Source organism: Phaenicophaeus curvirostris, chromosome 10 (genome assembly GCF_032191515.1).
Source record: "Phaenicophaeus curvirostris isolate KB17595 chromosome 10, BPBGC_Pcur_1.0, whole genome shotgun sequence".
NCBI classification, from domain to species: Eukaryota; Metazoa; Chordata; class Aves; order Cuculiformes; family Cuculidae; genus Phaenicophaeus; species Phaenicophaeus curvirostris.
Window position 1 is genome coordinate 23,968,442 of NC_091401.1, and position 20,875 is coordinate 23,989,316.

Below are 20,875 nucleotides of genomic sequence, written 5' to 3' on the forward strand. Positions count from 1 at the left end.
ATGCACAGACATCTTAAGAAAATGTGTGAGAGAGGGTTTTGCATATCTTTGTCTGTCTGCAGTTGACTCTTTCTGGTTCCTTTCTATTCCTGGAAATGGCATCCTTCACTATTTATGTTCAAATTGACTGTCATGCGTATTTACTTCTCTTAGTAACCAACTATTCTTTACAGATGCTGCTTATTTAATTTGAAAATCTAAATCTCAACAAAGGAGAGAGATAGCTTTTATACGCAGTCTAGCCTTTTGTTGGTTGGTTGGAGTTTTTTGTCTAATTTAAATCACATTTAATTTGGTCTAGAACTCAACAGAATATCATCCAAATTTGAAAGCTCGCTAAACTGCCTTCTTATGATGCTGTGCTAGAGAATCAAAGTTATGATTAATAGTACTTTCTTTTTTTACATCCTTGTTGTTATAACTGCGGTGATTTGTACTAATAAGTTTATTTATTTGTCTTCTTGGCCCATCATATGATTTTCTACAGTGGGCTTTATGCCTCCCTGGTTTTACACTGCTGATTCTTAAAAACTGGTGTCTCCACGTTTGTGCTGATTTTCTATGGTTCTCTCTCGCTATAGGATATGGACGTACAGAAAATCACTGACCTCTCCTTTGTTCTGTTCTCAGGGAACTCGATGCTGCTGCGTGTCCTGCCTGCTCTGTATGAGAAGCAACCACAGCCAATAAACCTCCATCTGAGGGAGCTCGTGGCACGGATGGCTCAGCTGGACCAGGCTGAACACCACCACCTCCTCAGGCTCCTCCAGCTCGTGGCTAGGAAAAAAGAACCCAGGGTAAGACTGTGTTTGGGAGATCTGACTGCTAAATGCTGCACCTCCTTTTGGAGGAGTTTATTTGTTTCAGATGACTTGGCAAGGCCTGTCTGCTAGCTGGTCTCCGAACAGTAAGGAGTCCCATAACATGCATGACAGTGCTTTCCTACGCTAATTCCCTGTGAATTCTTTCATTCCATTCCAAATTCTCCATCTAATCATAAAGAGAACATAACAGTGACTCTGCTGGACCAAAAAGGTTGTGTTAAACCAGACGTTTTCAACCTTTTTGGCTCTTCCTCTGTCAGCTGAGTATGAATTTTCCTTAATTATGTTTCCATTCGAATACGTGAACTGTATTAAATTACATATGAAGGACAATTAAAATTAGTTAAGAATTGATTACAAGTGAGCTGGAGATTAATTATCTAAGGCAAAATCTATCATCCTTTCAAGATTGCATGTTATTGATAGTACCCAGCGTGATAAAACAAGGCACAAAACTACCTGCTTTGTGAATTATGAAATTCATAAACAGTCGGAAAAGAAGAATCAATAGTAGTTAGTATCTTCCCCCAGGTAGCCAAGGAAAATATATTGTAATACACAGTCCCAAATGAAGCAGAGCTCCCTTTGGAAGCAAGAGACTTGTCAGCTGGAGGGAGCTGGGGTGAGCTGCTGGCTGCTACGGGGCTTTATGCTGGAGTCAATGTCTTTGACATGCTTTGCATTATCATCATTACCATTATTATCATTTGTTACTGCTAACAATTTACTCACCCACTGGATATTTTGCCAGAGCGATAGGTATCAACTTGCTAAAACTGATAATCAAAAAAAAAAAAAGAAAACCAGAAGAATGGGTCACTTTATGCACCATTTCTGTGTTGAAATGTGTTACACAGATGCAAAAGCTTAACTGAATCGGAGGTGTATTAGTGCACACGTGTGTTTATATGAAAAATAACCATTCAGTAGATAGTTGTATATGCTGCATCCTGTTTGTAATACGATTTCAAGGACTACATCCTTTGTCTGTTGAAAATTGTGTTGTTATGAGAAATGACAACTTGCCTACAGCATTTTTTTGTGCAATGAGGATCTTGCCTGTTATTTTTACCTCTGTTCCAGCTATTAACCTTGTCACGTTATTTAGTTTCTAGCAGAAACCAAAAATTTCTACTAGTACTTTAATTTACTGTATCATTGGGGGTGGCTGAGTCTTCTGTTGCTTTAATCAATAAAGTATAGGACTAGCCCAGAGCAAGGAAAATATTTGGTGAGGGATTTTTTGTCTTTTTTTTTAACAATTGGGCATTTCCTTACTTACATACACATAACTGCAATATTTCAAGGCTACGGCTTACCCTTATTCCATATGTTGAGCTGAACTTTGACTGACCTCAGCAACAACTTTGTGCAAAGGTCAGCAAGGGTGGAAAGCTGTATAAATCAAAGTCTAGTGGTTTATGTTTATCACTCCAGTGTAAAGTACCTCTTTTGGTTAGATGTGTTCACGATTAAAAAAAATATTCACAATTTGCTTCTGTCTGATCTTTTAATAGGTGTTGGAAGAGTGTATTCCTTTTCTTTTTGGCCACTTGAGAGATCCTAACCATAGTGACGTTATTCTAAACATACTTATAGAAATATCCAGCTATGAACCAAGAGCCTTAGCAGCTTTTCTTCCGATGCTGAAAGAAATTGGTGACAGTTTTCCAAGTTTGATTGGGCAAACAGCAAAGATCTTTGGAGCTGTTGGACATATAGATGAGGTAGGTTTAAAAAAAATGTTAATTGGTTGAGTTTGGGGCTGGGTTATTTGGTTTCTTTTTCTAAATCTTGTATAAAGCAATACAATTAAGTATTCCTTTCTTCACAACTAACCACTCTGCCCTACCAGGACATATTCATGGTCCTAAGCCTGTGATAGGTCTCGACTGTAATACCACCAGGATGGCTAGGAGAGCCAGTAGCACAAAAATCAGATGTGGTATTTTAGTAACTGGGACTGCCCTTCAGTATTCTAATCAAGAAATGGTCATATTATAAAGAGTTTCAGGTAGAAATGTGATTTAGTTTAGCGGGAAAGAAACAAACTTTCTAGAAGAGGTTACTGAGCGCGAAAAAGAAATTTTCATAGCTGTAAAGATAAATATAGAAATTATTTTTATTTCCTATGTATCTGCTCTGTGCACTTATCTGTTCTGTTTACATTAATTGTCCTTTTATGACATGGCTAAAACTCCAATTTGGTAAAAGCACATAATTGTTATTATTCCAGGGGTTTAGGCAAGTTGAGCTGCTATGTACCTATCTATGAAATGAAAGGCATAGAAAAACATATTTTGCACACCCTTTGCATGATATCATATTTTAGATGCACGTAGCCTTCAGGAATGTTGTAATCATGCAGCAAAATATGAACTTCCTTGTGCAGCGTAATCCAGATATTTTAGCTTTGTAGCTGTAGTTAATTGGATACTTTAGACAAATGTCTTCATAATGAAAACGCTCAGTGGTGATGCTGGGCTCAAGCCTCATCGTAGGAACATCTTGGTCTGGGATCTGACCCAATGGGAACATTATGCCTAAAACCTATTTACAGAGATGAACTCCTAAAAAATTCTAGGAGGCTTATGGCAGCGTAATGAATTTCCAGTGAAGTTTTTGCTTTAGTCACAACTGTGTGGTCTGGATGCAGGAGCAATGTTCATCTAATCCAGGTGCGATGGACAAACTCAAACATGCTGTGTGTACCAGAAACCATTGGGTAGCTCTCAGGTTCCAGAGCCCACTGCCCTCCCCAAAACACAAGCTCTGATGAGCAGCCCAAAGATCCCTGTGTCCCCAGCAGCGAGGGATGATGCTTATGAAGATCTGATGTTAGCCCTGTCCTGCCAGGACTGGGAAATGCCTAAGACACATCTTACTTTGCTGCTATCCCCAGCTCCTAAAGGTAGACCCTGGAGGAGTTTACCACTAGGATCTTGTAAGCTACCTTATTGCCTAAGATCGTGGGTGTCCTGGGGATGCCAAACTGGTTAGACTTCTTTATGTTTTTTAATGAGATTTTATTTTTGTTCCCGGGTGTGAGCCTATGTGTCTTTCAACACTGTTAATAGACATTTTCCTTCCACCTCAAGTCATGGTTCTGTAAAGACAAAAATAATGTTCTGCTAAATTCAATGGGTTTCTGGTGAATAATTCACATTTTTATGGCTGTGACAAAATTTGATTATGTAGTAGAAAATGAATGGTATGTAACAAATCTAACCATTTGCTGAAGCGTGGCACTGATGCCTGCCATACTGTAACCTGGATAATTTACTTCAGCAAAGAAGTGAATCCTGCAGTTTCCATGTCCTTCCAGTGATCCTTGAGGCAAAACCTGCCTTAAGGCTACTGGAGCTTGTCTGCATGAAGGCTGGACGTAGTGCTGTAAGCTTTGCCTTTCCGAATCAGACCTTTTGGTTGTTGTTCCTTTGACTCTGCTGGAGGCCAGTTTGGAGGCAGGAGGGGAGGAGAGAGGCATTGTTTTGCTGTGCGGAGGAAAATCCCCCATACATTCATCTTCTGCCTTTTAAGATGACAGCTCTGTTTCCTTGTTTAGATATAGATAATGATGTGTGCTTATCAGCGATAGTAGTCACTGGAGAATCTCCAGAGAGACTTTTGTCTTCAAAGGGGTAGGGGGGGTTTGGCACCTAACCAAAGTTAGTCCCTAAATCTCAGGCGTGGGCGATTTTGGGGAGGTTAAGCTCTGTACCCTGTACCTCAGCTCCCCAGCAGCTGTCAGTGTGTTTGGGCAACAGCTCTGCTTGATGCTGAAGGACCAGTGGTGCAACTTGTAGCATCTCCCCTACTGTGCTGTAGGCTCTCCGAGCAAACAAGACACATGAGAAATGCAGGGAAATTTAAGAGGAGATTTTCCTTGGCACAACCTTTTTTAGTGTTTCTGAATTGTCTTGGTTACTCTCTTAGATGACAGTTGTACTCTTTAAATATTGTGGGGTGAGGGAGCCTGGTGGGAGGCTGGGAGAAGCCGTGTGGGGCTGGAGCAGGAGGTTGGGGGGCAGCCCCTCTGCACTCCGATTCATTTGCATGGGTAGATGTCATGCAAGTCTTATTTCACTTGCTGCAATAAGGCCAATCCTTTCTCCGTTGGTGCTTAGTTTTGAGCGTGTATTCATTGAGCAACAGGTACCGTATTGCTGTGGGTACAGCACAGAAAGACACTACATTTGCTGTTTCTGCTGATCTTGGGCTTTAATTTCTCTTGGAAGAACCAAAGCCAGATTTGGTTTGGCTTTGTAAATCTTATTTCTGGATGGGGAGGGGAAGAAACCAAAATCACATTGAAAACTGTGAGCCAAATGAAGTTTGTTGTTCTCTCCTTGTTTAGTTACATCACTCCAGCAAAATTTACCTTTATAAAAACTGCAGCTGACCATGTTTAATTCAGCACTTAGTACTTATGAGTCAACATCTCCTAGAAGCCTTAAAGGTTATAACTAGCTAATCCTCAAATGAGCACAGCTGGGATCAAGACTCAAGGGTTTAATTCAGATTCTATATTTTAACATGCTGAACTATCTTTCCCCATACTGAGTGTCTCTGAAGCTCCGTTTCTGCTATGTTCTGCCACTTGAAAGGGATTGAATTTATTTTGCCCTCTGTTGTTGTTATTGTTTTATACCAATATTGTTATATATCAATCCCGATGAATAAGCAAGGAACCAACTGGACGTGTTATGTTTCATTTATTGTTGGAAATTATAGACTGCAGTAAAGTTTACAAAGAAATGTTTTTCAGAACATTTTCTCTGTATATTTTTTAACCTGTTGGTTTGTATGGATAGGCAGAGCTACCACGTGTTGTACACGCAGCCTGGACAAGCCTGCTTTGAATAATTAATCTCTATTGAGTAACTGGCATTATGTCCCGTGTCTTATTTTTTCAAGAAGCTGCAAGCTGCTGGATTGGCAGCCGACTGCATTCCAGCTTGCTCTGCCACCACGAGTGCTGTGTGCTTGCAGAGACGACACACTTTTCGTTTGCTTGTGGCGTGCTCTGTTTTAATGACATCTGGGAGACCTTTCACTGGACACTCAAAAGCACCGATAAAAGCAACTGCAAAGGGTGGCAGAGGTGAACTTGCCGATGTGAGAGGAATCGTTCCTCTCCTCTTGTTTGGCTTTCTGAAAAGATTGAAAGCATGAATAATTCTGAATGATGGAAGATCTGCCCTGACTGAAATGTCTAAGTAGTTACCAGTGCTCTGGTGACTTGGTTTTGTTTCTGCAATCGTGTTTGAGCTGTATCAGTCCATGAGGCTCCTGACATCAGTGCCGGGCGTACACAACACTGTCACCTGGACAATGCTTACATGCCCTATGAAACATCACCACTGGATCTTCTCTTTTGCACCATTTTGGGTGCAAACATTATGCTAGAGTTGCTGGGGGAGCTTAGATTTTCCCATTTTTTCCTTGTGGAATGCTTTTTTTCCATGGGGCTTTTGCCTCTTCAGTATGGTGCGATGTGGTCTGCTTCCTGCATCTCCTGGGCAAGTTCCCTCTTCCTTCACAGGCATTACAGCTCATGGTCTTTCTCTCACCTCCTGATTCTGAGTTTTGTCTCTTTACCCTAAGGATTTTTATTTTATTTCAGAGACCGTGAGTGCTTTGTAGCCCACAGTTTTGTCGGGGCATGGGGATCTACTTTGGCAGGACGTTCGTTGGTTCACGATTGCCTGGGGTTACATCAGACCAGACGCGGTGACCAAAGGGTCTTTGTGGCTCTTGTGTGTTTATTAACACAGTGGATCTCTCATTGTCCTTTTTCCTTGTGAAGGTTCTGTTTGCTTTGCTCTGGCAGCTCCTTGAGCAGATATTGTCCATACCCCTTGTGAGCCAAGAGACGAGTCACGTCTCTGCGTATTCCCATGCAGATCAGGCTTCTTAAAAGGGAACAAAAAAAGCCATGGATTTCACTGATGTATGGGACATCACTCCCTGCAATGCAGACAATCAGCCTGCGATAAAATAAGCAGAAACACATCTGGCGTCATAAAAGCTGGACAGATCTTAAAGGCTCAGTGCATATAACAACGAATGCACCCACAAGAAAGAATTAAATGAACTCTCTGATCTAAGCATAACTGTGAAGTTACAAGCATTACTGAAAGCAGTTTAATTTCTTTAGATGAAGCCCCAGCAGAAGCGTGCAAGCAGAAAATGGTCCTTGCTGAAAGTCTCATCTCGCAGCCTGCCATGGCAATGTCTTCCCAAAAGCCTCTGTTGTCACTCCTCTCCCTCTTCCTTTTCCTGTAACGGAGCCGTGTTACAGATATGCTGCTGGCTTTTCCTTATAGACCTGCGTCAGCAGCAGCATTCCCTTCCTGGCCAAGCAAAACAAGTGGGAAATGAAACAACAATGGTAGTGTTGGAATTTTATTCATTGACATTTTATTTCACTGGGTGGGTTACTAGGGGAAAAGATGTGGCAAGGATTGAGTCTTGGCCCTTTATGGTATAGATTGGAGAGCTGAAAATACTTTCTCCAAGCTTCTAGAAGCAACCTCGTGTGCTTTCACTAAATGACCCTCTCCACCCTGGCAGTTCAGACAGACCCCTGGAGAGATGAGAGGTTTGGCTGGAGAGAGATCCCTTTCTTTTAAAGGTTGCCCACTTGTTTATGCGCACGCTTCTGTTGATGTCAGCGACAGTCTCATGGGTGAAGCTGAAATCAGAACTCGTACCTTAACCATAAATGTGTGCGCAGCCAAGCACCAGCTTGGGGCGTAGGTCAGTCATACATTATAATAATTTTTTTCCCCAATATCTGTATGTTTTGAACTAACTGGAAATCAGAGTTACTTCTGAAAGCCTTGTGATCTCTTTTTGTATTTTTCTCAGCCTGATTTTAAGATACAGCAATACACTTTGCCACACCTCACTGCCTGTGTTTTTGATCTTCCCCTACTGGCAGATTTCATGCCATAAAATGCAAGGGATGCTTATAAAAAGATGCATTAATACGTAAAACAAGCATTGTTAAAATAACACTGGGTTATGTATATCCAGATAGGCTTTCTGAAAATTTTTGGATAAAAATTCTGGCGGGGGTAATGACTGCTTTCATGTTAAGCTATTTTGCTGTAATTTTGTTTTGTATAACAGTTACATATTATATTACTCAGTAGAGTTTATTGTTCTTTTACCTCACTCCAGGCGAGTAGCAGCATTTCAGCATGGCTGGAGACACTCCAGCTGGATCAAAGTGACATGAAAATGGTCAAAACTTCTCTTCCAGTTACGTCTGCTGCACAGTTTGTTTAGGAAACAAAAATGTGTTTTAAATGTTAATTGAGCCTGTGTTTATCTCTTGGAGGGAGGATCATCTTCCAAATAAATGAGTGAATATGCACCAAAGTGTCAGCCTCTTTCAAGCCATTGAGAAAAAAGCTCGTTCCATCACACCAGCCCAGCCCATCCGAGGCTGTAGCTGTAGCTTTTCCCCATATGGCTGAAGGGAAGCAATTTGTCTGATACGCTTTTCTCATTTATCTCTGTCATGGCACACTGTAGCAGATCCTCTGTTGTTTGAAATAAGTTGACTTTTTTCTTCAGAAAATGTCTTGCTTGTGATGCTCAGGCCACGTTCTGCCAGAGTCCCCCATGTATTTTTATGGCCCAGCTGTATTTAGAATCAAACTTGCAGCAATTTTTTCTCTCCTGTTACGAGATCCCAGAAGAGAAGAGGTAATAATGTTGTTGTCCCGCAGTGTCTGGAGCATGTGTATGGCACACGACTTCTCCTCCTTCTCTGCTAACCCTTGGGAAGAAGAGAAATTTTTATTTTTACCTTTTCTAGCGCTTCAGCACAGACTCTAAAAGCAAAATATCTCCCGGTTTCTATAATAATCTGCAAAGTACCCAGTGAGTTTTACTGAGCAGAGCCATACCTGGTGACCCAAGTGGAGGATCTGATATGAGCTCCTGAGTTAATCGCTGCTTTTTCTGCTGCTTTTCCCACTTAGACATTCTTAGGGTTGTAGAATCTAATACACTTAGGACAATTAAAACAGAGGAACCCTAATGCAGTTCTTCACCTTTGGTGTTTCTGTTTTAGTAAGTGAATTTGTACATGTATATACAGAAACAGTTGGACCCAGAATTGCGTGCCCTTGCCAAGCAGAGATGATAAAATATCTTTGCTAGAAAATATTTGCATGTTTAGTATTATGATCTGAAACAGCCCCTTTAATCCTGTTTTGTGGGGGATTTCATCTTGCTGATAAACTGGCGAGATCACATCCTACTGAAAAAAAATTGGCTAGCAAAACTTTGGCTACAAAGGGCATATCAGACTTCAGTGCATTGGCAGTGATTGATACAACTGCCAGACAGCGCCTTATCGTGTGTGAGGAGATCTTAAAATGAAATCTCATTTTAAACTTCTCTTTGTTGTAGTGTTAGTCATGGGTCTAATCTGAGTGTTGCTCCGAAATGAATTGCAATGAAAGGAGAGAACCCTTGTGATTTATGAGATATTTGAACCTCTCACCATTAGTGCAAAGAGATGCTGATAGTACCCCTGCTCCTGCCTGTTGCATCTTACTCCTCCACTGATGCTGTGCCAGAGGAGTTCTGCTCAGTCTGGGTAGCACCGGTGACAACAGGCTCTGAGGTGACACTGCTAAATGCAGCAACTCAGCATCACCCGACAGGTCCAGAAAGGAAGTTGTGGTTGGGAGATGCTTTATGGTCTGAAAAATAGATCCTCACTCCTGGAAAAGTGTTTGTAACAGTTTACGGCATGCGCAGAATTCACTGCAATTGCCTAGTGAGCTTTGATTATTTGCAGTAGTGGAGTGGAGAGTGACATGGACAAAGCAGAAATCTGGACGTTAGCTCATTAGTTCAATGAGGCGGTAACAAAGGCACAAAACCCCAGTTTGTCTTGGGTCGTGCAGTGCCACAAACCAGGGCAGAACTGAGCTGCAAGATCTGTTGAGCTGAGAGCTGCCAACAGGCTATAATGTGTTTGTGCTAAAGCTCCGTGTGCAACCAGTCAGGTGTGGATGTGGGGGAGAAGACCCTGTGGGAGAAGACCTTATCAACTGGAGCAGGGCACGTGAGCACTTCTTGGCCCCTTACAAGAAAGCTTGCCTGCCACAAGCAGCAGAGAATAAAGCAAAAGAAAGGTTACAGAAACTGGATGGGAGGAGGTAGTTTGACCAGTCTCATAAGGCTCATCAAAGATGAAAAGGGAGTTAGGTCTGCTGCTGGTGCCCTGATTCACCGAGCCAGGCTGATCTACCACCCTAGAGCAATGCAGGGCATTCAAAGAGGCTTTAGAGACTCTGCCTCTGTGTTTGAGAAGGAGATAAGTTGCACTGAAGTCAGGCAGGGTTAGCTAATACGAAGAGGAATAAACGTAACCTCAGTAGTACACAAAAATAAACTCTGCATTTCATGAAGTTGCCTTTTTGTTAGTTATCACCGCTACTCCCCAATGGCAATGTTTTAATCAGCAGCAGGCACACAAACCTCCCTTGCACAAACAAACAATGAATTCATTTGTTTAAAATTGTTTTTATCTCTTTGTGTTGTCTAGGAGCGAGCCCGCGTCTGCCTGACGTATTTGGTGAACCAGCTGGCCAACATGGAGCACTCATTTCACCACATTCTTTTGCTGGAAATTAAGAATCTCACTGACACCTTTTCAAGCATCTTGGGCACCCAGAGCAGAGACATCTACCGCATGAGCAACAGTTTCACTGCCATAGCCAAGCTCCTCGTCCGACAGCTAGAGAACGACAACGTGTCAGGAGCCAGGTAAAGCTGGTTTTGATATGATAAAGCCACAGTCGCCCCCGTGGCTGTGTGAGGCAGTGTAAGTTTATAATGAATATAAGTGAATAGTCAGTTGAAAGTACTGACTTCGATGTACTGCACTTCCTATGAGTCACTATATTGCCATTTTCACATCTGTCTTGATATCCCTCTTGTATTATTCCAGTATCTACTGACTCAGCCATTAGATTGCACAATTTCTAGGGTCAGGTAAGCATACAAAATAGTTTACAGACACCCGATGGGCAAAATCCCTACCCGTAGAAGTAACTTTTCAAACGCAACCATAAAGATCGTTGACAGAAAGTGGAAATCTGCAATTAAAGGGTGGCAGTAAGAGCTGTAGGCGCGCTGCAGACACCAGCTTCATGCTACCAGGCAAAGCAGCCTCTGAACATCATACAACAGATACTGTGTCACTTGGCACTGAAGAATAAAGAAGTTGTTCAAGTTTTAGCACTTAAAGAACAGGAAGAAAGCCATATCTTAGATAAGCAGACTAAGGCAATCTAAAAAGCTTCAGTTAAAAATAAATCAGCGAAGTTGGGCTACACAATTATCATTGAGTTTGTTCTAGGAGATAACCTCTGAAGCTGATGGAAACAATGACTGGAGTAGTTCCCTGACAGAGGTTTGCCATAAAAAGTCTCGAAAGAAAATCTCAAGTTTGTATAAAAAAAGATGTTCTGCTCGCTCAGCTTCTTTTAAATGTGTATCCTAAGGTTAAAGCATTGGGAGCATTGCTGCGTTCATCACTTTAAGAATATAAGTGTTATTTAAATATATGGTGGTAGTCACTTCTAATTAGGGAGCGACTTATAATTAGCATTGTGTATACTGGAATAGGTCAAGAGGGCATAAAGGAATAGTAATTCTGTGATAAAATTTAACACAGATGTCAGAAAACTCATAACCATGAGGGATAGCCTTGGAGACAGACATGGAGTCGGAGCCAAAACATTGAGGTCATTTGAGAAACAATTAATTGGTATCCTGGAGAGAGTTAAAAATGAAAAAGAAGACAAACCATGATATAGTCCCTCATTTTACAACAAGGCTGTAAGGAATGTCCAAACTTCACCAGGTGGCCGAAACCTCTGCTGAAATGAAGCCCTTGGCACTCGTTCTATGAAAAGTTTCATTGAAGACAGTGAAAAAGCCGAAGTGGAGATAGCAAAGTGAGCATGAAACGACAGACACATTTTCCAAACTATTCAAGTTTAGCTGTGAAGAACAGTATGCCAGATGTGACTTAGTGAAGGGGACCAGAGGATGTCATATATTCTGGGAACTGCAATGAAGCAGGACAGGAATCAAGGCTTCAGTAACAAAGCATCATAATTATTCACGTGGCCCATCACGGCCCCTTTATGGTATAAAAATTACTTTATTTGCTAAAATGTTGTGATATTCCTCTTCCTTATTATCTTCTATGCTTAACGTCTATCTCTAAGGCTGAGAAGTAGTAAAAGAAACAAGAAAAGGTTTTCATTAAAATGTTGGTGCTGTGTTTCCCCATTTCTCTCTTGAATTCCCTTTCATTAAGGACTTGCTTTGCTGAGGAGTAGGAGCTGCTTCATCTGCAGGAGTGTGGTTACAGATGCAAAATACTGCTGGGTGTAGAGTCTGGGGGAGGAGGAGGGAGGGAATAATATTTTTTCAGTGAATTTTTCAGAAAACATACCTATTTTTCTTCAGGAAAAAATCTCTACTGGTTATCTTGAACTTGAAAGGAAAAGACTTTGGTTGTTTGCTCATTTATTTAAGTTGCATGTGCTGCTGAGTGACAAGTTTGAATGCAGCCATGCCTAAGAGTGAATGAAAATGGAACTGCGGTCCTTGGAATATGAACGCTGCCATGGGTCAGAGAGCCAGACTCTAGAGGTTATTCATACTGTGGAGGGGCAGATGATGGAAAATGAACCCACCTTATCCAAGGGGGCAGCAGAGCTGCTCAGAGTTCATTCTGGCTGAAGGAAGGTCACTGTTTGGCTCTATGACAGCAGTGGAAGGAACTTAGACATTTCTCCGCTCTCTTTGTTTTGCTGTTAGCAGTTTTAAACATTTCTGTGGATAAATGACTGCTTTTATGACACAAGACAGTCCCTGTGATACAGTCGTGCTCACCACAAGGCTGGTGTGAGCATAGCTAGAGGCGCTGGGAAGGAAAACATATTCCTAGTGCTCTACAGGGTATAGAATTCTGTCCTGGGACAGCTGTGCTGCAGCGGGGTCTGCCCCACACACAGCTGTCTCAGGCCAGTGGCAGGACCTGGACCCTATCAAACAAGCCTTTCTGAAATTATTCCTTATTCCCCTTCTGTCACTTTATTTATTTACTTTTTATTTTATTTTTCCTGCTTCAGCTGCCTAATCCTCCGTGACTCCAATTTCCTGATGCCATCACTTATTATTGCAACGTGGCTACGAGGGATCAGAAGGAAATACTGATTTTTCACAGTTACAATTTTTAGGTGGTCTTTTGGTTTACATTTCAGGCCTGAGTCAAACCTAGTACCAGCTAGATCAGACAAGAACAAGTATGAGGTGGTAGTTAAGGCTAAAATGAGAGTTCTCCACTGATTTAAGTGGAGTTTCTTCTGACTTGTACTAGTCTGAGTGGGACTGGTCCAGATGTTGAAATGGAAACACTCTTCTAGCTCCAGAGCCGCTGCAGTTAACTGAACTGCAGCGGGTTTTAAAGAGTAGCAATCCAGAGTATTTATGCTGTGAAAGTAAAAAGGATTTTAAAATGTGTGGCTGGATTATAACCATTCCTTCCATAATCATGTGTTTACATAAGAAGAAACTGATTTCTTCAGAGAGATGGCTGGCTTGGAGTTGTTTGACACAGGGAATTTTACATGCAGTTAGTGGAGAGTATAATTAAAACCATGCAATGCTCTGTTGCCCCTTACTGTCACAAAATTGCAAGTTATTCAGTCTCAGAGGTGCTTTTTAAGAACACATACTGAGTTTTAATGGACTGATCCAACCTACAAGTATAGCATGGTCAATCAAAAGAAGGCAAGAAAGGAAGGAGAGAAAGAAAGAAAAGTTAATGAGGCTTCCAAGCCCTCATTCTGGGTAAGAACTGAGCATGACAGGCTATACTAGTGCTACTCATTTTAGTGCAGCACTGGATGAAATTATCTTTTCTCCTTAAAAGAGAAGATAGGTCTAGCACATGGCACCATTGAGCATTCATTTACCATTCATTTGCCCTTGATTTTCTACAGCATTTGTCCTCCTTTAAATCAACGTTTGCAGTCATAGAGAGAGCTGTAATAGCATCTAAGACTTTCCTATATTGTTAAGGAATGGTGGTGTGATTTAATTCAGCACAGGTATCAGGAGCCTGTCTACGTGAAGCAATGAAGCATCCCCTTCCCTGACCGGTCTGTGTCCTACCTGCTCCCAGGCAGCGAGAATTTGGTTATTGCTGGTCCACCACCAGCAGCTGGTAAAATCTTCTGGCCTCCCTGCTTAGCACCCTGGGAGCGCAGAGGCTGTGAGCAGCACTGCCTGCAAAACACCGAAGGATGCAGCCTCTGAGTCCCTGTGGTACCTCAGCCTTAAATGTTATCTAGCTTATGATGTTTCTGTCATCGGTTACCAGCAATACTTGGAAGCTCTTGATGAGCTCCCCAACTGTAAGCTGGAGGGTTTGAGATTGCCATCGTTATCCACGACTTGCCTTCTTGAAACCTGTGCATGCATTGTATTTGAAGAGGTGATTATGTCTGTACATTAATGAACCACAAGGACCTGCACTTGATCCGTCTGCGTTACCTCCATCCACACAGAGCTGAAGCCCTAGAAGCAATCCCATCTCGAGAGTATTTTTAGCAATTTCTATTTACGTATGCTCTCTTTCCCATTTTAAGCACCTGACTGGTGTGGCTGGTAACGGTGCTGGTGGCCTGGAGAAATGCTCTTCAAGCTAATGTATCACTCTTGACTTGCTGACTGTAGATCTCTTTCTACAGAGAATTTAAAAGCAGTGAAACCATGTGTAGTGCAGTACTGTCTTTGCAAGCCAGGTCCTTATGACTTCTTGATAGGTTTGTGCATCCTTTTCCTCTCGAAAACAGCGTAAGCTTTGGTGTAAGCTGATCCTGCTCCAGCAACCTCAGCAATGTACTGAATGTCTCTTGCCAAGATTTCAAACAATAGTTTGTTTTACTGTAGCTGGAAGGGGAGACCAGCAGGAAGGGCTGCCAGGCGTCCCGTTGGGCGTGGGGTGGAGGCTTCCTTGAACGTTTCACTTGGGGTATGTGCTTTTGGCTTCATGGGAACTGATGCGAGTGCAAAACGGGTACATGTGGGAGTAAATGATGCCCTGGGGGCACGGCTAGGGCTGAGCCCTCTGCCTCCCTCCTGCAGCCCTTGTCCTTGCTCTGAAATCCCAGGAACCAACAGAGTCAAAGCTGAGGTGGTGGTTTGAGGAGCACCAGGCAGCGATGAGCCCTGCATGCACTAACTTACCACTGTTTTACGCATTGCAAACAGGATTCATTAATGTTTTTCTTCAGTAGAAGCGCTTGCTTGTGTTTCCTTTGCAGAGCCATCAGAGCTCAAGAGGAGAATGCTGCAAAAAAGTGTGCTGATATAAAAAGCTAAAACATCATCAGGCTCACTGGTTTAGCCCTGTCATTCATAAGCCCCATCAGTCCATCAATCTGCTCGCTGTAGCCAGAGGGCTTTATATATATGTGTTCTTGGTGCTTAGTTCCCACAATGGGAGCAGTGTTGGGAGTAATGTTAGAGTGACAGCTTTCTAATAAATTAAATCTTGTCCCACATCTCCAGAAAGATTTGTTATAAAAGGTCATACCAAGGTTCTTTATTACAGAAGGTTCTTCGGGTTTTTTTTTTCAAAATGTTCTGCAGTGTTAATGTATTATGAGATCTTGCCCAAATTAAAAACAAAACAAGATAAAACTTGCCATCTCCCCTGAGAAATATCCTTAGCTGCCTTTATCAAAACAAATGAAAAAGTGCATTTTGTGATGCAGTATTCATGGGGTTTGTTTAAAACATGCTTTGTTTCCACAATTGGTATTTTGCAGTATTTGGGAGTTTTTAATAGACTTCCCAACTGTGAGCGTGAGTTGTTGAGACTCTGGTGCTTTCAAAGTGCTGTGTTAAAGCTCCCATTTGTGGCTTTCCATATCCGTATTTTACAGATTTAGCTATTCAGATGTTTTAAGAGTCTGTCAAATGCCCCTTAATTCTCTAAGAGATCACCCCCTTGCCCTGAGCAAGGGGAATTGGCATCATGAAGGCATGATGTGGGATCTTCCCTCCTGGGTCCCTTCTGCAGAGGGTTTAGGATGTGTCGTAGCTCTGTGACTGGTAGTGATCACTGCCCCAGTGGCAGATTTTGCACTGGTCAGACAGCAGAAAGCGTTACTAGAAAGGAATTTTCCACCAGCAGTACATTTGACAGCACATTTCTTTTTGTGCTTTAAGATTAACGGCTTCCCTCCGATTTATTTTAAGGTTGTCTTTGAATTTGCATTAAAAGGCTACATATTCTAAGAGTTCAAAACAATACAAGTTGTTCTGCAGTTCCACAAGTTTATTTTAAGTCTTAGTTTTCTCCTTCTCTCTTGCTGAGCTTCAGTGACATTACTCAGAACTTTTTCTGAGGCTGTTTCCATCCGTGTTTTTTCTCTTGCTGAATTTCAGTCACATTACTCAGAATTTTCTCTCTTGCTGAACTTCAGTCACATTACTCAGAACTTTTTCCGAGCCTGTTTCCATCCGTGTGCTGAGTTTTCAAAGATATTTTTCTTACCCAGAGTATGGTAATTCAGTAGGAACTGTATGTACTTTTGTTAAATCTTTAAAACCACAAACTTCTATAAACTCTGCAATTAGCTCTACTTTTGGTTTATGAAAATAATGTAATAGGTCACTGTTTAGCAAGCTTGAGAGAATGGTTTCAGTTCAGTTGAGAAACTTTTCACTATGGGACTATCAGGAAAAGAATTGGGCTTTGCTTGTGCAGATACAGCACGTGCAGTTTCCAGTCTGGTGTTGTCAGAGATGTTCAATATTTCTGATCCACCTGACACAGCCGTTGATCTAGAACATGTTTCAGAAAATGATTAATCAACTCCTCGGGAATCTCTGCTGAGTCATAATTATTGTACCAGATACATAATGTAACAGTCAGAAATGCAGTGTCAGCATCACCATGAACACACTGTGCCAGAGTTAAATCTCTGCTCTCTGTTCCCTTAGGGTAGAAAATGATACTGGAACAGAATCTCCTGTGCCACTGGATGATTTAAAATCTGTTATGAATGGAAACGAAGATGATGAAAAGCTTCAAGTTAAAATACAAGCTTTTGAAGAGAAAATAAATGTCGACAACAGCACTCCTGGCTCAGTGCGGAGATACAGTTTGGGCCAGGTTTCTAAAGAGGAAAGGAAGGATATGAGATTTAACAGGTATGGCTCTGTGAAATGGGAGAGTGGTTTTCAGGAATATCGGGTTTGTAATAAAACTTTATCCAAACATAGAGAGATTGGTCTGCTTGCATGATACCTATGGGCATCGTAAGTCTAATTTTAACTAAGCCTCGTATCAGTGAATTCAAAGGCTGGATAAAATCTTTCAAAATTATTTATTTAATCTCTTCTGTGCCCTAAACCAGCAGAAGGGATAGGAAAATATTTACGTACAGATATAACTAGAAAGGAAGATACAGAGACTTCTCTTGGGTATTATTGGTGCTGATACCTATCAAACATTTGAATCAAATTTTGTGTGCTGGCTGAGATGAGTGCAACTCTCCTGGGCCCCTGGGGGAGATAAGGGGTCAGACAGCAATGTGCACCCATGGTCTCTTCAGGCTGCCTCTGTGCCACAATTTCACAGCAGAGATTTTTCTCTTTCTGCTCCATTATTTACCCTTTCAGTAACTTCCCTTCCACCCTTCTTACTCTTACGGAGGCTTAACTTCATCCTCAGCCTGCAGGTACAGGGCAATGAAGAACCAGGGCTGAGTCTTGGTTCAGTTAAATGGCTTCTGGATGGCATTTTTATGATGTGATCAATAAAGCATATATTCCAGTGCTGGGGTTATAAGTTTCTTGTGGATAAGTTGACTAGCTTTGTCCATGGCATGCAGATGTTGGGATATATGGGTATTATTTGGTTTCATTTGCTTATTAAAGCTATGGCTTGAGTTTTTCTTTTGAAATGCATATTAATCAAAAGATACTTGCCTCTGGCTAAGAGAGCCCCACACTGATCTCTCTGAGCCAACTGCACAGAGGTAACTCAGGAGAGCACATGTTCTTACCTCTATTCCAAAGCCATTTTCCTTTCCTTAATCACCTTCCAGGTCCAAAAGCCTTGCTTTGCATGCAGTCCGCGTGAAGGGAGTAAGCTCAGAGAGTGGACAGGATGAGGAGAATGGGGAGATAACTGCCGGTATCTCCTTCACTGAGATCTACATTAGCCAAGAAAATGACAAGTTGCCTTTTAGCGTTGATGCTGAAGCAATGCAACTGGGAACTTCTTCGGTTTCACACCAAAGCATCAGTTACATGGAGTCAGCGAATTTGCCAGATTCTGCTAGAGAAAAGGCCCATGAAGGAAGTGCAGAGGCCGTGACGAGCCCTGTGGAATACCAAGACAAACTCTACTTGCACTTGAAGGAAAACCTGGGTAAAGTGAAAGCCTACGTCACGGAGATGGGGAGGAAAATTCCTATCCCTGATCAGTGTATTATTGAAGGTAAGAAGTCTGAGCCTTTCTGTACATGAGAACTTTAAAACTACTCTGAAGTCTTTGCAAGGTTCAAACAAATAAGCAGCAAAGCAATTCTAGCACCGAGCTTGTGGAAGGGGAAGAACATTATAAAACAACATTATTCGTGAATTGCAGTGTTTTGAAATCTTCCAGGCCTGTTGTTCTTTTCCTTCAAGGATATAGTGCAGCCCTCGCTTACCTCACACTCCCATGAAGGTTAATGTGAGGATTGCCTTTGGCTGTCACAGGGAATGAGCCTCGAGCTCTATGGAGAAAGGCAGGACTTGAGGCTGTTGGCTTGGGCTGGCCGTGCCTCTGGGCATGTCTGCAGGATGGGCAGGCAGGGGGAGTGTGGCTTTCTGCCTTTCCCTTTCTGCCCATCACCCAGCTCCAGGCTATAAGTTAGGAGCTGTGTTAATGGCCATGGAGAGTTGAGTGCAATAGAGTGAACATGCAATAGATTGAACTCTGCCACGCGGGCATATGGGTAAGCACACGCCAATACTTAAGCCTCTTGTTCTGCTGTGCTGGTCTAGAGCAAATCTGGGTCTCCTTCCTCACTAACATGACATTATTATATCAGTTGACTTACAAGATACACCAGAAATGAAGCACATCAGGAGCCTCAGGTCAGCATGTTCCAGCACAGGCTAAAAATCTCCTTGAAGGCAGAACAGAACGAGATCCCTGGTTTGGATCCTATCTCACCACTTCCCTGGGGTTTTTTAATGTTTTCTATTTTCATCTGGGGTGGGTATTTGTTTTCAAGTTGGAGAAAGCTGGTTTTGTGAGACTGCGGGGGAGATGGGCCATATGCTGCAAGATGGGTCTTTGATACTCCTCTTTGAAGTAAATTCTTTAGGTTGGGTAGTGAGCTGCTTGCTTATACTGAGTAACAGTTGCTTCTTTTAGCATGAATTTGTGTGTATCTAACCCCTTGGTGGTCATGAGCTATTTACAACCCAGCCCTTCTATGGGCCGTGTTGATTCTAAAGAGTGGCTGTCTCAATAAATTAAATTAATTTGCAGTTGCCTAAAGCATCATCTTCTAATGCTACATACCTTGAGGTCCATCAGATATCAATGGTTATTGATTCGGTATTTGTTTACTTTTTCAGTGGTCAAGAAGTTGAAAGGCAGTTTCCAGTCATGAAGGGGCTATAACTATACATATATTAAAAGCTTATGTTTCTGAAGAATTTCCTAAATATCTTAAATTCCAGGTTTGCTATTTGAAATATTTATTTGGTAGAATTAGTGGTCAAGCTTTTATTTCATAAAATTACAGTGGAAACATGAGAGCAAACAATCTGGAGTTGAAGTGCCGAGTGCTGTGACCTTGCAGTAATCAAACACAATAATTTTAATATTTTTACATGTATTGCCCAGTTTCCTTTCTGAAGTACCTATTATGATATGTTCTAAGCATGTGACTGTTTCTAAATTCATTCAAACTATTGTAATTTCCTGAAAATCCTCAACTAGCATTCTTAGGGAAATTCTTTGAGTAGGGACACATGTGCAGAACAGGAGATTTATGTGACTCATTCTAAATATGCTGAAGAAATGTGGTCTGGCTCATTACACAAGGGACAGCTTTGTTAATATTTCGTATATTACATAAACCACTCCATCAAAACCCTTCCAGTTATTGGACTTCTGCGATTCCTGCACGCTATAAAGGCCCAGTCAAATGTATCTGTTTTACTTTCCAAGTCACGTGTTTCGAAAACATTAAGTAAATGTTAGAAAATATGAATATACGTAGTTGGCTAATTTTATCTTGGCTATGTAGGAGTTTGCTGAAGTGGAAGTTTAATATGTAGAACGAGGAAACCTGCATTGACAAAAAGCAAACGGGCAAGAGAAGAATTATTAAGAAAAATAGATACGTCACAATGACATTGTTGTGTCATTGTCTGCATTAGCTGAAGCCTGAATCTTGAAGGACAAAGCTGAGTATGAGGATAATCTGAGACCTCCACATGAAGAAAAATGGACTGGGACTCCTCAGTGGGAGGATGTCTGATAGAGATTTGCAGTACCACGGATGGCTGAGAAGAATAACTGGGAGTGGTGGCTCGCTGTTTGTCCTAATACAGTACTAGAGAGCACACAACGAGGTAATTAGGAAGCAAATTTGAAATACACAAACCAGACACCTCTTAACACAGAATTAGATGCACCTAATTAAATGGCAGAACTGATTGCAACAGCACATTTAGTATGCAGAAAGGGTACCTGGTTTCAAAAGTGATTAGGTAAAATCATGCATTAGAGCCACTCGAGGGTTATCAAAACAATACCGCCCCTGGCTCTGGAAATGCCCGAGTCACAGATGGAGGTACTGGGAGAGCGAGAAGGAGACTGTGGCTGTGTGCTTGTTCTGCTCTTGCACTCCTCGCTTACAGCTTTCTCACTTGCCCTTTGGGAGCTAGTAGCAGGAAAAGGTACTGGTGGGACT

At 41.9% G+C, this 20,875-nt stretch overlaps 1 protein-coding gene across 1 annotated transcript in view; it reads left to right on the forward strand.

The window, feature by feature from the left end:
• Positions 1–20,875, forward strand: part of VEPH1 (ventricular zone expressed PH domain containing 1) — an 85,244-nt gene that overhangs the window by 26,563 nt on the left and 37,806 nt on the right. The window contains exons 6-10 of the mRNA XM_069865123.1: positions 631–797; positions 2,342–2,551; positions 10,402–10,622; positions 16,893–17,102; positions 18,002–18,396. Of these exons, the coding sequence (XP_069721224.1) occupies positions 631–797; positions 2,342–2,551; positions 10,402–10,622; positions 16,893–17,102; positions 18,002–18,396 (1,203 nt within the window). The remainder of the gene's footprint in view (positions 1–630; positions 798–2,341; positions 2,552–10,401; positions 10,623–16,892; positions 17,103–18,001; positions 18,397–20,875) is intronic.